The sequence below is a fragment of the Mytilus edulis genome, chromosome 11 (assembly GCF_963676685.1).
Source record: "Mytilus edulis chromosome 11, xbMytEdul2.2, whole genome shotgun sequence".
NCBI lineage: Eukaryota > Metazoa > Mollusca > Bivalvia > Mytilida > Mytilidae > Mytilus > Mytilus edulis.
Window position 1 is genome coordinate 15851047 of NC_092354.1, and position 17955 is coordinate 15869001.

Sequence of the window (17955 nt, forward strand, 5' to 3'; positions counted from 1 at the left end):
TACACTCAGGGAGGAAACTTCCATCAGTAGTGGCATCGGCCAAGTGGTGTAAATATTTCCCAATGGTATCAGGCTTATAATTTGATACGCCAGACGCTTTCGTCTACGTAAGAACCATCAGTGACGCTGAAATCAAAATTGTTATAAAGCCAAACAAGTAAAACATGTACGAAGTGAAAAGCATAGATGATAATAAACTGGTCATGTGACATATATCGCTATAGCTAAACATTTACCTACAGTGCGAAATAACATGTGGACATGTTTACCAAAATTATTAGAAAATGGTTATTCATAATCAGATAGCACTGCATCTGCATTGATCACACTACACTGCAGCGGAATGAGACAAGGTGAAAATTGTCAAAATGCTATCCGCTGTGATCAAAATGAGGTCATATTATAATAAAATTTAAGGAAAACTAAGAGGCATCATGCATAACCTTGAATTTACTTCCGGTGCATTAATTTCGCCTGGCAATTATTCTGTTGCTTGGGATTATTCTTAACCCCAAAAACACACAAATGCAATAATACAATATGTTACATCTGCTACATAAAATTTTGTTTGTTTTGTTTTGTCAGGCTTGATGCTTAGTGGTGGGATATTGCTGTCAATTCTAGTGAACAGTATAAGTAAATATAATGATTACATTTCGAATAAAACCTGAAGCGTTGTTAACCAAAAAAATCATAAACTTAACCGTAAACTAGTAAATATATCATTGATTGGATTCGTTTTCAATCTAGTTCAAACATATTTTCCCGTATGCATAAGACAAAACACCGTGTGACCTCTCTGCGTTATCTTGTCAACTGCATAGCGCAATTGCAACGGAAACCCATGATGAAAGAAATGTTAACACAAGTGGAAATCAAGTAATGAAAAAATTTCATCAACTCGTGTTTGTTTTTACATGTTCCATGGTTCTGTGTTGATTGTTTTTTAATGTCACGTTCGATAAAAATAGACATATAAACCATAAGTTTAATTGCATTTCATTGAATGAATTGTTTTTGTAATGATAATTAAGCCATTGAAAGTTTGTATAGTTAGTTTGTAGCAACAAATACAGTAAAACCGTTTCTTGTTTATTAGACAGCGAACGAATATGTTTTTCATGCAGCGGAATGAGACAAGATGAACAATGTCAACACGCTATCAGCTGTGATAAAAATGAGGTAATATTATATTGATATTGAAGGAATACTACGAAGGATCATACATTACATTGAATGTACTTACAGTGAAATATTTTCGCCTGGCTATAACTCTGCTGAGGATTATTATTATTAACCATACAAACAAAAAACATGTTCATGAATTAGAAACAAGTTGTAACTTTAATAAGTTATATAATTGAAAATGATAAGAACCAGACAGGTATTTGTAGTCATTGTCAACCGAAAGAATTAAAAAAAAGCACTGAAACCAGCGAAAGTTTGTAGACTACTTTTGCATTGAAATAGGTACCTATCCAAACCTATAAAAATATAAATTTACGGGGAATATATGTGTAGGACTCTAAAGTGCGATGGGGACGCTAAAGTACGATGGTCACGCTAAAGTGCGTTGGTCTGTGCTAAAGTGCGATGCCTACATACGCTAAAGTGCGATGGTCCGCGAAAGTATAGACGTAGGAAACGTGATTGGATTATGACGTCAACAGTCGTTTTTACAAACTATAAATGTACATTCTGAACTTATAAACCATGCAGTTGGAAAGCAAGAGTTCACGACTTTATTAATTTAAACCTAACCGTGTTTTGTTGGCTGAAGCAAATGTGTTTTTTTTCTAGGTTGCTTGAAGGAGGACATGAATCTGAAGTTAAATGTATGGATACAAAATAGTATACGCATACTCATCCTGTATCCTGCTTTTATTGGAAGTGAACCGATACATTTAAATTCTTTTTACGTTAATTGGTGTTCAGTATAACTTACTTTGCAGTCCCCGTGGATAAAATATTGTGGATTTAATGGAAAAGAAACGTCTGTAAAATAAAGCTACATTTTTAGGCGTAAATTATAGATTGTCCGCTAAATCAGTAGTTTGTACATTTTAGGAAAATATCACAAGTATTTGTTCTCGCTACGAAAATGTAGAAAACTTGGACAATATCTCTTTTCTCTCGCATTTGAATTAAAGCTTATGCAATAAATGTTATACATTCCGAAAACTATGATGAACGATTTTTTTATTAGTTATCTACAATAACGACTTTAGGCTAGGCCTGGGGGATGTGTTAATTCACATAGTTGTTATACAGTGTGAAGATCTGTGAACGGTAAGCTACACCATGGATCCAAATATTTGATACGTCCGAATTGTATTTTTTGTGACACCTAAATTACCTTGTAAGCAATAAAAGCGTGGTCGGTCTTCTAGATTTAGAAACAATCACTTACCAAGCCTACCGGTAAATTATAAAGCCTATCACATATTGATACTTGAGCTTACTAGCTTTTGCAAAAAGATATTTTTTTTAAACATCCATGTTCTTTCACGTTTCTAGCCCTATGGAATAAACCTTTTGGTCCATTGCACTTAAGCGTGATACACCATCGTACTTTAGCAAACAATCAACCATCGCACGTTAGCGTGAAACACCATCGTACTTTAGCGTAGACCATCGCACTTTAGCGTGACCATCGCACTTTAGAGTCCTACATATGTAATCCTCGGCTCTTGATTGAAAGTTTTAATATTTCGAATAAATGCTTCAATAATGACATTTCTCTTCTTTTTAAACATTGGAGTGAAATGTTAAGGTCAGTAGACAGTTAAAAACAAAACGTCGTAACTTCAAATTTTGCAATAAATTATCCTTAAAAAAATGCATCTCCCTAATGCAAAACACTGATTCTCTGATGGAATTGAGCGTTCAAAATGTTTCAATGTTGGACTTTATGCCGTTCTGGAACATGATATGAGTTTAAATTGTTGTTTAAGTTACATTGATATTCAATTTTCAGATGTGTTTTGTTCAAAAGTACCACACCGTTAGCAATGAAACTAAATACGATGTTGGTTGTACATTTCAAGAGGTATATATCAACTATATCTTAATCTATAATGACTATTGTAAGATACTTTCTTGGTGATGTGACTCATATTTATAATTAGTGGTAACACGTGCAATATATATAATATATCAAATGAATATGGTTAAATATTTAAGCTATAACAGACAGTCAAAAACACAAATATATCAAATCAGACAAGAATATAATAAAAACCCAACCAAAATGCTGACTAATTTATAAAAATGTTTTGATTGATAAGCAATTTTAACTGGTTTCAATAGCTGTATATTATTACATCTCCCTTGATTGTCCCTCTGGTATCTTTTGACCCTCTTTTAAACTTCAATACTTCAACCGTTTTTTGCATTAATGCTATTAATCTAGAAAAGCTAAATTTCTTATTTATCACTATACAAATTTATTTTTTCAGCTATGCCAAAAGGATATAACAGGACATATTTTGGGAAAGAGAGATGGACATGCCCATATCGTATGCCAGAAATGCTGCAATGATTCTAACGTCTGCAATTATGATCTGTCTTGTCAAAATACAATAACAGGTAAGAAGCAAAATGAAACAATTTATTTAAATGTTTGACTTAAATAAGACGTATCACATTTATTGCAGTCTAGTATATGCATATATCTAAACAAAACCAGCATTTATTACTTCAGTTGCCACAGCGACCAAAACAAAGTGCGTTAAACCATGTTTCATTTTAAATGGGACGGAAAAAGCCCTGAAATTTGTCGGTATTAGGAATTAGCCCTGCATATATCTTGGATATTTCGAGGCAACCGTCTTTTTTTAATTTGGTGTGTTTATCAAATAAAATTAAACTTGAGTTGAAACGGTTACAAAACTTCATAGAGAAACGAAGAGGCGGAAAGTTTTTTTTTATTCCATTGCAAACACTTTTCTTTTTTCCAATATTTGTCATTGTACATGTTGCAATACTTGTTAACTTATGTTCTAGACGGTGTATTCATGTCGAGTATATCTTTATTAGAAACATAGATAATGTATTTTGAGAAAGACCAGATTAACACAGACGGATATAATAAAATCAATGGCAATATTACCCCTAACGAAAATTAATATTTTTATTCCACTGTTAATGCATATTGATATTTTAATCAATTGTTATATTTGAATTTTTGAGACTATCCAATGTGTAATTTAACAAATCTTTATACTCCCCTCTGAGTATCATATTCCTCTCTGAAGTGTTGGGACTGCAACGTGCTGATCTTCTTTTTTTTTAAATACCGATAGCAAAAATCATTATCATCTTCAAATTTATTTCAGACGTTATAACAAAAAGACTTATAATTAACTTTTGTTCCTTACTGTTTATCAATGAGAACGTGTATGTCGTGTTTAGTTAAGCTAACAGGCTGATAATAAAAAAATAACCAATTTTATGCAAACTAATATTTGATGTTCAGATAGCATGCAAAGAAGGGAATAAAACATTCATTTCCCTTGCTATCCCTCGAAACAATATATTTCCCTCGGGCACAGCCCTCGTGAAATATGAATATTCTTCTGTGAACACATTTAGATATCTCCCTACAGCACGGGAAATAAATGTATAGTATGGTTTATTAAATACTTTATCTCATATGTTTTTAATTCCAGGACAAACGTGTTTATTCTGTGATAATGTAGACAATCCAAATATCTGTAATAGTACTGTGACATGTGACAAAGATGAGGTGCATATATTTAAATAGAAATGTGTTCAATATCAATAACACGAAATCGAATTAAACGTTGACAATAACGAAATTATACCGATTGATGAGGCTATAAAAGAGAAACAGAACTCCGAATGAACATAGAATGAAATATCGAACACGCTCTTTGACATTGTTTTCAATATAATGGATTAATTCAATCGGGAAGTCCTGCGGTCTAATCTATAAAAAAAATACGACAAACGAGAAACGAGAAACACTTATAAACCAAATTAACATACGACCACTACTGAACATCAGGTTCCTGACTTCGGACAGGTATTAACAAATTCAGCGGGTTTAAACGTTTTGTAACGTACAAACCTTTATTCTTACGTGAAACAGTAGTGTAACATCAAAACATATGAAGTCTAACTATAAATATATCAATTGACATGTCGCAAGTCAATCACAAGACATATTAATACGAGTGAATTAATAATACAAGTGATAAACATATAACATTATTCAACTTCCCTGCAGGTTTGTTTCCTCCATAAGTATTTGACTGAAACGCAGCATGTAAAGTATGACCTTGGTTGCAAACACTCAACGGTATGTTTAAGTTCATTGGAAAGAATAAAAAATAAAAACCAAACAAAGTTTTAGCGCACAAAAAGAAAAAAACAACAGAAAAATATAACTAGGAGTAATGAAAAACAACTTTCTCTATCCATTTTAATACACAAATAAACTCATCATAGATACCAGAACAACATTGTTTTATATACGCCAGACACGCGTTTCGTCTACAAAAGACTTATCATTGACGCTCTTATCCCAAAAAGTTAAAAAGGCCAAATAAAGTACGAAGTTAAAGAGCACTGAGGACCAAAATTCCTAAAAATTTGCAAAAATCAGCTAAGGTAAGCTATCCCTGATGTAGTAGGCCGAAGTATTTCATAATTCAAAATTTTGTAAACAGTTAATTTATAAATATAACCAGAGAGTTCAAAAGACTTTTTTGTGCTTTTCTTTTGAACTATTTCTTATTGTTTGATTGACTGTCTGAATCACCAGCATTTTATTTTCATAAATTCGTTTCAAAAGTATTAGCCATTTTAAACGTAACATAGGGCTTAACATATCATGACTCAGCCCGGATATCACAGAAGTATGTTTTTAAATCCCTAGTGTGAAGAACAAAGGTTTTCAAAATAAATGACATAGCTTGTATTTTATCCCTATGTTCTTTGTAAGCCATGTCAATCATATTTGTTTGGAAGTGGGATCATCGGACACATTTTTAGCTCACCTGGCCAAAAGGGCCAAGTGAGCTTTTCCCCATCACTTTGCGTCCGGCGTCCGTCGTCGTCCGTCGTCCGTCGTCGGTGTTTACTTTTACAAAAATCTTCTCCTCTGAAACTACTGGGCCAAATTAAACCAAACTTGGCCACAATCATCACTGGGGTATTTAGTTTGAAAAATGTGTCCGGTGACCCGGCCAACCAACCAAGATAGCCGCCATGGCTAAAAATAGAACATAGGGGTAAAATGCAGTTTTTGGCTTATAACACAAAAACCAAAGCATTTAGAGCAAATCTGACAGAGGGTAAAATTGTTTATCAGGTCAAGATCTCTCTGTCCTGAAATTTCCAGATGAATTGGGCAACCTGTTGTTGAGTTGCTGCCCCTGAATTGGTAATTTTAAGGAAATTTTGCTGTTTTTGGTTATTATCTTGAATATTATTATAAATAGAGAAAAACTGTAAACAGCAATAATGTTCAGGAAAGTAAGATTTACAAATAAGTCAACATGACTGAAATGGTCAGTTGACGCCTTTAGGAGTTATTGTCCTTTATAGTAAATTTTTATTTATTTTTCGTAAATCTTAGTAATCTATTACAAAAATCTTATTCTCTGAAATTACTTGGCCACATTAATCGAAACTTGGCCACAATCATCTTTGGGGTATCTAGTTAAAAAATTTGGGGCGTGACCCGGCCAACCAACCAAGATGGCCGCCATGGCTAAAAATAGAACATAGGGGTGAAATGTAGATTTTGGCTTATATCTCTGAAACCAAAGCATTTAGAGCAAATCTGACATGGGGGGTAACATTGTTCATCAAGTGAAAATCTATCTGCCCTGAAAATTTTCAGATGAATCGGACAACCAGTTGTTGGGTTGCTGCCCCGAAATAAGTAATTTGAAGGAAATTTTGTAGATTTTGGTTATTATCTTGAATATTATTATGGAAGGATAAACTGTAAACAGCAATAATGTTCAGCAAAGTAAGATCTACAAATAAGTCAAAAGACCAAAATTATCAGTTGACCCCTTATGGAGTTATTGCCCTTTATAGTCAATTTTGACCAATTTTTCGTAAATTTTTGTAAATCTTTTACAAAAATCTTCTCCTCTGAAACTACTAGGCCAAATTTAACCAAACTTGGCCACAATCATTATTTGGGTATCTTGTTTGAAAAATGTGTGGCGTGACCCGGCCATCCAACCAAGATGGCCGCCATGGCTAAAAATAGAACATAGAGGTGAAATGTAGATTTTGGCTAATATCTCTGAAACCAAAGCATTTAGAGGAAATCTGACATGGGGGTAAAGTTGTGTATCAGGTCAAGACCTATCTGCCCTGAAATTTTCAGACAATCGTCAACCTGTTGTTAGGTTGCTGCCCCAAAAATTAGTAATTTTAATGGAATGTTGCAGATTTTGGTTATTATCTTTAATATTATTATAGATAGAAATAAACTGTAAACAGCAATAATGTTTAGCAAAATCAGATCTACAAATAAGTCAACATGACCAAAATTGTCAATTGACCCCTTAAGGAGTTATTGCCTTTTATAGTCAATTGTTAACAATTTCATAAATTTTTGTTAATTTTTGTAAATTTTTAGGAAATTTTTTCCACTGTAATTACTGGGCCAAGTTCATTATAGTTAGAGAGAATTGTAGCAACAAGAATGTTCAGTAACGAAAAATCTACAAACACATCACCATCATCAAAACACCATTTTGTCATGAATTTATCTGTGTCAATTGTTAATATGCACATAGACCAAGGTGAGCGACACAGGCTCTTGAGAGCCTCTAGTTTAAATAAGATACCCAAATGATGATTGTGGTCAAGTTTTGTCAAATTTGGCGAGGAGTTTCAGAGGAGAAGATTTTAACGAGAACGACGGACGACAGCCGAAGACTGTCACCAATCGATGAGACAAGCTCACTCGGCCTTTTAGGCCAGTTTAGCTAAACATTTGCAAGAACAAATTTTAAGATCCAACATTTTTGAGCTTTATTTGAGACAAGTAATATATATATTATTGTGCTCGCCATGTATAACCACATGTTACCTGATAGAGAATGTCCGTCATAAAGTTGTAACATGTTTAGACGTGTTAATTTGATGTGGCGGCATGGCTATTAACAACATAATCCTTTAACACAAACTAAATAGCTGATATAAAAGGAATAGCAACAATTTTCAACTATACATACTATACCTCATGCACGGTGCCATACGATTATACAGAAGCACGAGGTAGAATTTTGCTGAAGGGAGATAAAAAAAATGTACTACTTCAAATTTGAAAATCTAATTTTTGCTAGGGCAAATTTGAAGATAATAAATGTTCGGCTACATGTAAATTTGACACGAATAATATATATATATATATATAATGTCTAAAAATAGCAACAATCAACATTCAATCTAATTAAGCGTGGATCAGTTTGTGAAAATAAACTGATACAGTTACTGAATTAAAATTATTATGATAATATATATATATATATATATATACATAAAAGATGTAGTATGCTTGCAAAATGGGACAATTCCCCACAAGAGACCAAATGGCACATAAATTAACAACTATAGATTACCGTACAGCATTCAACAATGAGGAGAGCCCATATTTCATAGTCAGCTATAAAAGACCCCGAAATCACAAATGTTAAGCAATTATAATAAGAAATCTAACCGCATAATGTATGTACAAAATTTTTACGAAAAACTAATATGTAACACATAAACAAACGACAACTACTGAACTACATGTTCCTGACTTGTGACAGGCACATACATACATAATGTAGCGGCGAAAAACATGTTAAATACATGTATTCGTATTAATATCAATTTCAATATGTTAATGTTTTCTCCTTGCACACATTTCTAATTTATAACGTTGTCGTAGTTATGTCTTCATGGTTCAAACACGAATTTGTTTGGGCGCCGATCAACTGCTGGTAGACATTTAACATGTGAAAGATGTTGTGGCGGAACAGAACTTTGTAACGCTGATCTCCAATGTGGACATCAGGAGCGTGAGTACTTGTTTTACTAAACAAAATCCAAAATAAAAACACAAAAAGCACATTGCTCAATCAATCATCTTGCGTTTTTGTTACATATTTACTTGCGATAAAAGAATAGAAGAAATATTTCTATTCTATTAACATTATATTTTAGTCTACAGTTTGAATCGTAAAGCAGTTTATATTGGTGGATAAAATAAACATATAAAATGTGTTTTTCAAATGCTTATCGATGAGTGAATTAAATCAATATACAGTCACACTTGTTCGAAAAGTTCCATTTTCATGAAAAATCAGATCGCGTTAGGTTGCCCTCTTCGTTGCCTACTATAGTAAACCAGATATGTGTTTTCAATATTAATTCAATGACAAATCTTAGATACGGACATTATCTAAATCCGGATGGTTACCTTGCTATACCGATGTGATTGTTACTAATTTCACAACTCTATCAATATAGAAAAAGCAATGAATGCGTCATGCACATCAACAACCGAATGTAGCAGTAACCTTGTTTGTATAACTGGAAAATGTCAATGTGCGTCAAACAAGTATTATTGGGATAGTATTTCATGCATTACAAGTAAGTACATTTACAATTGCTGAACATTTATGCGGATGTTAGATTTTTTTAACATATAAATAAAATTATATTAATCTTTACAATATCAAGAATAAGAAAAACATATATCTGATCAAAATATTTAACAAACATGTAACAGAAAAGTTATAAAAAAAAATCCAAGAAAAGTTACGTTTTTTTTATAAATACTACTGAAAATGATAATTTATTGAGTACTTTGAATATAAGTTTAGATTAAGTTATATAATAAGAAGAAACTTGCCTGATGAATAATGGCAAAATGATTAAATTACAGAAATTTGGACAGACTTAGAACCATTGAATAAATTTGTCATATGATTTAACCAATTTAAAATGAGTGTACACAACGTAATGTATATATGTCATAATTTGTGTAGTTAAGGTTGCAAAGTTTATCTATCATCAAATCTATCACAAAACTGCTAGGTCGAGTTAACATCCCCTATTGGTTCTGAAATTTTCTTCTTTCTTTCTTCGCCGAAACACTTAGCACGCTGTTATCATAAACATGTCTTTATAAATGGCGAAAGATAAATGCATGGATTTTCTTCTACGTCTTCTTATTCTCAATTCAATATAATTTTAAGTCTTTGAAAAACAGGTTTCATTTACAATTTCAGAGAAAGATAATGTAAGAATGAAGTTACAAAACTATATTGTTTTAGAAATTGAAAAGAGTAAAACAAAAAACTGAAAAACAGCCTACCTATTTTAAATATATATTCAAGATTAATATAACAAACCTACTGAACTCCGAGGAAAAGTCAAAACGGAAAGTCCGTTATCAAATAGTAAAATCAAAAGCTCAAACACATCAAACGACTGGATAATATCACCATTCATATTTCTGACTTTTTTTTTATATATCTTAAATATGTTTTATAATAATCAACTGTTAAATCAACCCTAAAAGAGGGACGAAATATACCAGAGGGAGAGTCAAACTCATAAGTTGCCCAGGGAAGCAACTAACGGGACCCGATGTTTCAGACTCATTTGTCCAGGAGAAAAGCAAATGAGGAAAAAAACTCCAATGATTATAAATTGTTAACATCTATCTTTATGAATATCATCTATCCTTGTACAAAATTTAATGTATAGGTACATGTAATTATCGTCTATATATGTATTTATACATCACACCATATATTATCTTTAAATTTGAATAAAGTATACATTCTATCTGAAATTTGTTTTCACACAAGAGTTACCTGTATTTATCAAGCAGTTTTAATTTAAAAGCACACCAAACTGTTCTTTTGTTATGATTATTCTATTACATTAAATATCTGGTCGAGTGATCTTTTACCACGTACGACTCGTTATATATTCCTGATTTTGTACAAGCATTTTCTATATGAAGTAATAAGAGAATAATGTACACACATATATCAAAATTGTGAAAACAAACTTAATTTTATTGAAATTTTCAGATCGATCAAATGGCGAGGTTTGCACAGACAAAGGACAATGTCATGCGACATTACAATGCATACGAAATATATGTAGCTGCCCTTCTACGCAGTATTGGAATGGAACAAGTTGTTTACAAAGTAAGACATCACCAGTTTAACATGACACGTTTTGTATTTAATGAAAGTACTGGTAGCAAGAAAATTCGCACTTTAGACCAGTGGATCAGCGCTTTTTCGACTTATATAGATATAGAGGATGTGGTGTGAGTGCCAATGAGACAACTCTCCATCCAAACAACAATTTAAAAAAAGGAAACCATTATAGGTCAATATACGACCTTCAACACGGAGCCTTGACTCACACCGAACAACAAGCTATAAAGGACCCCAAAATTACTAGTGTAAAACCATTCAAACGGGAAAACCAACGGTCTAATATATGGTCATATAAATTTTAATATTAAATATTTCTTAAATGTGAATGAATTAAATGAACGATCCGTCACGTTGAATAAACTAAACGAAATATTTTCTATGTATACTTCTAAACGTATAGTTTCTTTGATTTTACAGGGAAAAGTTTAAACTTTACCTGTGATGCTTCTGTAGAGTGCTTGGAAAGTTTGTTTTGTCTTCATGGAAAATGTCAATGTGATTATGCGTTTGACTACTGGATGGGTTCAGCATGCACAAACAGTAGGTGAAACATACATTAAGTGATACATGTGCGCAATTAATATTATACTTCAATGAAGGTAGGAAGAAACTTTTAACCTTCACTAATGAAATGATATTTCATTTAACATCGATGTCCATAATGCTTCATCATTTTATATACTAGACAACAAATATCTTGGGAATATTAAAATATCGTTTTCCTTGAAAATATTGAAGATAGACAAATAGAAATAGATAGAAACTTGTAAATTAATTAAGACTTAAGTTATTTATAACTTGAAACTCAAAACAAGTAATTTGTTCCTTAAATAAGTGTTATTGCTAATTCATTTATATATATATAAAAGTAACATTTTTTCTCATTATTTCTTTATATCTATTCTCCTCTCAAAACAATAATTTTTTAATTTTATGATATAAAATGATGTAAAAAATTATTAAAACTACATGTAGTTCATGCTTCTATTGGAATTTAAGATAACTCTATTTTATATTTCTTAAAAACAAAAATTATCTTTATAAGTTGCTAAAAAAATTACTTGTTAGAGTAATGCTTCTGACTGACGAAATAGTTCGTTTAAACCATTGTGTAAAATGTTGTGATCTACAGCACAACTCAACAATAAGGAAACAGATTGATACATGTGTGTTCTTAGCAAATGTAATATGCAGCTAAAACAAAAAGCATTATAATCAGGTTTTTTTTAAATGCTATACTCAAATAAATGAAAGAAGGAAGGAAGGAATACTCGGATTTCCTCTTCAATTAATGATTTGATAAATTTTGCATATTTGTGGATATACATATTGATCGAAATTCTCATAGCTGAGCTACCTAGTTTACATATTATATAATTGTAGGAAAAAGTTTTAATACGACATGTACTTCAAATGAAGAATGTGCAACTTTTCGATGCATTGATTCCAAATGTGTATGTCCACTAATCTCAGAGTATTGGTCTGGATCTCAATGTTTAAGTGAGTATACACGTTCATCATACATTTACTTATGTAATGATGTATTCTAACAGACTTTCATCCGAAAATATTTTATTTGGTTGTTTATCACAATATCAAGCTTTAATATCGGTTATGTATTTAATTTACCTTTTCTAATACGTTTAATGAAAACCGAAATCATGCAAATGGAAGATCTCTTTTTTTTCGTTTTAAACGTCAGATTGATTTGTGGCATTATTCGTACTTACCTTTTAGTCAATCATATTGTATTGTTTTGAAAAAGATGGATCACCATCCAGTAGCAAGTACTTTCGGTACTGGCATGGAAATACGTGGATTTTGTGTTATTAAAATTTGCTGTAACAAAATTTTCGAAACTATTTAAATTTAAGGAAAGCATCTCCCTCATGCAAAGCTCTGATTCCTTGACCGGCTTTAGCTTAACCTTTTCGTCCTTTAATATGCATTGGATTTTTTGTCCTCGAGCACCACTGAAGAGACATAAATAGACATTATAATGTTTATGTGTATGAGAAGAATCATGAATCGAACATTGTTCTGATGGGAATATTATTATTTTGTTAGGAGGCCTTGAATGTGCTGATCTACCAATATCAAAAGATGGAATATACACAATATATCCAAACGGCAAAAATAAACCGGTTCGTGTTTTCTGTATAGTTCGTCAACATGAAAAATGGACTGTAAGTGTATAATTTAATGAATTAGATAGTTTAATAGTTTTATCAATATCTCCATTCCGTGATACGAATAAAGTAGAAACAGAGATTACTGGTGTATACAACAGGTCCAAAGTACTACCTTATATGGATATGAGTAAATAAGTCTGCTAATGTCCTCGAAAATATAATTGTATATTTTCTTACGACGCAATTTTCGTTTACCTAGGGTTTTGACAAATCCACCAAATGAGTAACAATGCACGATGGACCAACATCAACAGAGAACACGTGTTATTTATTTATATACAAGACAAATTTTTATTAATTCCAGGATAAACAATTTCACTTTGTTATTTATCATTTGGTATCTACATTTATAGTCCGTGGTAAAAAGGATTTACGTCATGCTCAGATTTACGAATACTAATAGCTGTTTTAATACGACGAAATGAATGTTAGCACTACCCGAATTAAAGTCATTATTATTATTATTTATGTTATTTTTTTTTGCATATTTCAGATATTTTTGGACTTTTTTTTATCTTAAATGTTCACTTTGCTTTGAAGGTAATGAAGGAATATTTTCTTCTATCATGTTTCATTTCGTCATTGCAAACTTAATTTCCTCCTTTTCTAGATATTGAAATTTTTCATATTTTCAAAGTACTCCGATATTTGACATGTTTATGTGCGACAACGACCTGTACTTTCATAAGTTTTCTAAAAATTGCAGCGTTTGGAATTTCAGAAAAAATTTAAAAGTTTAGGTCTAAACGTTGATATAATCAATTTCTTCTTTTCTTCTTTTGACCTCAGCTTGAGATTTACTTTGGATCCATAACTATTTGTGAGTTACAAATTCCGTAGATTGTGTGCCCATAAAATCAACAAACTTCAATTTTCTAGAGATCATCTTGCAGAACCCCAAAATTAGATATCCATTAAAATGCAGTTTTTTTTTTTCGATCAACAAAATTGAATTCATCGAAAATAAACGATTCCAAAATATTGAACTTAAAATCTACCAAAAAGTTATAATGTTGAGTAAAACGTGCCACAACAGAATTATTTTACTGGTTTTATGCATTGCTTGATTTCAAAACTTTGTGTTATGACTGAAATAAACAGTTGACACTCGTTTTTTACAATTCAGTTGACTCGATATTTCGGTTGAGATGAAGTTTTCTCTTTGTCCCGAACTTTGTTCCATAAAGATATATGTATTTTGACTTCTAATGTGTCAAAGTTGTAATGACTCGTACCTAATTAACTTTTACAGGGTCAGCAAAAGCATTCAAATTGCACTATTTATTTCAAGCTGATACATGTTTGTCAAAATCTTACCTCGGGGATTTAAATGGATTGAAGAATTTAACTGACAATACACATACACGTGTATTGAATTTCCAATCACTGACCACTGTGTTTACCTTAGATGATCTATGATCACCATGATAAATTAATAGTTGTACATTGTTATAATTAATAAACAATTATTAACTATGTCTAAAAACTATTAACCGTAATTATACATATATGAGCTTGGTCTTCCATAAAAGAGGGATTGAGACTTAGTAATTAGATCAATCGTCGTCTTTAATCTTTCTGTACTTGATCCTTTAGAAAAAGTTTAAAATATAAGAAAATGAAAAGAAATCTAATTTTCTAAAATCTCTTGTATACGAGAATGAACGATTTTGTCAACTTTAAATCACGGTTAGATCGATTAGAAACTATTCTATTAAAAAAGAAGACGAAACAAAAAATAATCGTTTCATTTAATTATAATAATTAGCGAACTTTATTATATATAATTACATATTTGATACAACGATCTACGACAGAAAATCGAGTCCTTTCTAAATTCATAAATTTGTTGTAACCTTACTAAGCTAAGCAAGAGTTCTATCTATGGGCTTTTCGGTTTTCTGTGAGTTGAATACAATTGAACATGGAAATGGGGAATGTGTCAAAGAGACAACAACCCGACCATAGAAAAGACAACAGTATGAGTATCTTGACATTTTCTCTGGTCCGACTGACCTAAAAATAACAAGAGTTGACTGTATATTTTCTTTTGTTTAACATTCTTTATTTCATGTTTTGTCTATCAATTTAAAAGGTCATACAAAGAAGAATAAATGGCTCTGTTGATTTTTATCAAACATGGAATAAATACAAGCAAGGATTTGGATCGGCCTACGGAGAATATTGGTTAGGTAATTTAATTATTTCTATTAAATCATATTTGAAAATACAGCTTTGAACCGATTTCTAGAAGAATTTTAATCCGGTAACGTCAGGGCCATCAGGATTTCAATTTTTGTTTAAACATATAATAGAAAAATAAAGGATATGGGGTATCCATCCATGCCACAAAATCAGTACATGAACAGCAACGAATAAAACACACAAAAGCAAATGACAAAAGCAGAAATAATCTGATGGCTATTAAGAAAATGAGCTTCTTCTACAAACTGTAATCTCTCTGGAGTGTTATTAAAAAAATATTGAATAATTAAACCAGCTTATCTTTAATGAGTTACATTTTTCGATTGATAAGACTAGTATAGTTGTTTGAATAACTTCAACTTTCAGTGAAATTACAAGATAAAAGACATCACACTACAAATGCATTGCTCCATTGCTCTCTATTTCAAAGTCGGCATTCGTACTAATTTTGTCTTACAACCAAAGAGAGTGATAATCATTCGTGTTGAAGACCGTACCTTGACCTATAATGGTTTACTTTCATAAATTGTGACTTGGATGGAGAGTTGTCTCACTGACATACATACTACATCTTCCTATATCTATTATATGATAAAACAAATCATTCAATACATTGCTAAAAAAATCAATCATCAGAATTTTTAGTTGCGTATGAGAGCATACTAGTTCCGTAAATCAAGAGGTACACAACATGTTCTTTATGTGTTCCTTTTGCTTCGAGATATTGCTTATAGTTTCTGAAAAACAGACCAAAACACCAAAAAATTACATTGAGCAATGAACCGTACAAATGATGTTAAGGTAAATAAAAACTTTTCAGACTGACATACATTGTGGAATATTTCCATACATCAAATATCATTGACCTTTTGCATTCAGTATTAAAATACCAGACCAAAATTGAAAAACTTAACGTTAACCACTGAGCCATGAAAATGAGGTCAAGTTAAGATGACACCTATCAGTTGGACATGAACACCTTACAAGTACTCAATACACTGATCATAGTTGACCTATAGAGACAGATTGCTTAAAGTATATGAGATCTGGACAAGACGACGAAAACTAAACCTTATTCTCTGATTTATGAATTGAATTCAAAGTCAAATGAAATCTGTCTGACAGGCATGAAGACCCTGAAAAGTACCCACATACTAAATATACTTATCATATTACTCGTAACAAGAGATAAATTAAGAAATTAAGATGAAAGTAATCAGTGAACCATGAAAAAGAGGCCAAGGGCTATGGACACTAAAGGACATAAGGCATATATATATACAAAGTATGAAGCATCCAGGTCTTCTACATTCTGAATTATTAAGCATTTAAAAAGTAAGTTAACACCACCGCCTCTGGATCACTATCCACATTTCTCATGTTCTTCACAAAAAAGTCACTGGCTCGACAAAACATCAATATTAAGGAAATCATGAATTATTTTCTTATAGGACAATCTCTGTCCAAATCTTCGTATATGTTTATATGTATCGGATGTCACTATAAGGTTTGCTTCCCGACACAAAAACTACTCACAGTTAAAGAAAGAATTATTTAAATCGATTCAGCAGATGTTTTTCTGTCATCAACACACACTGTTGACCCACACAATGTATAACCAACAAAATTTGTCTACGTCTCAAATGCACATACAACTTAAGATGTAAACTCGCGGACTTTTTTCATTGCAGAAAAGTTGTTTGATCTATTAATTTATCATATTCCTTATGGCGCCAATTGAACTGACTATTGATTCACTCGATGGGTGATGGATGCTTACCTAGTCTTCGTATCTTGATACTTTGTAATGCATGATTATGTGCAAAAAGTTGAAATCATATTAAATAATAAGCGAATATTAGTACTGAGGGAAAATCGCTGTGCCAGAAATAAAACTGTTTCCTATTTCGTATGGAAGTGAATATAACTTCGTACAGTTTGTATGTTGCGGCACATAAAAAAAAAGTTGAATACATAAATGTCTACATTTGCTTGAGGTATAGAGGAATCTTTACGCATAATTTACCCTTCTGCTTTTATATGCGCATTTCCCAAGTCAGTAACATCTAGAATTTTTTAGTCTTGGGTCTTTTTCAGATCTAGCTCATTTATATGTTTTGGAGTCGAGTGTGGCGTCCATTTTGCTGAACTAGTTCACATTATTGTTTAGGGACCAACGAAGGCCGCATATGTGTGGGATTTTACACTGCGTTAAAGACTCTTGGTTTGCCTTGGGATGTTTTCTGCTCTTTGGTCGGGTTATTATTGTCTCTTTGACACATTCCCCGTTCACACTATCACACCTATCATTATTGTATTACATATATTGTTCA

At 31.8% G+C, this 17955-nt stretch overlaps 1 protein-coding gene across 1 annotated transcript; it reads left to right on the forward strand.

The window, feature by feature from the left end:
• The first annotated feature begins 591 nt into the window (after positions 1 to 591).
• Positions 592 to 15671, forward strand: LOC139495205 (uncharacterized). Its single transcript, XM_071283416.1, has 13 exons — positions 592 to 636; positions 1100 to 1182; positions 2978 to 3049; positions 3459 to 3588; positions 4665 to 4747; positions 5252 to 5323; positions 8930 to 9059; positions 9511 to 9633; positions 11088 to 11207; positions 11643 to 11765; positions 12609 to 12725; positions 13293 to 13411; positions 15513 to 15671. Exons 2-13 carry the CDS (start codon positions 1132 to 1134, stop codon positions 15654 to 15656), a joined length of 1284 nt encoding a protein of 427 aa, XP_071139517.1. The 5' UTR covers positions 592 to 636; positions 1100 to 1131; the 3' UTR covers positions 15657 to 15671.
• The last annotated feature ends 2284 nt before the right edge of the window (positions 15672 to 17955 follow it).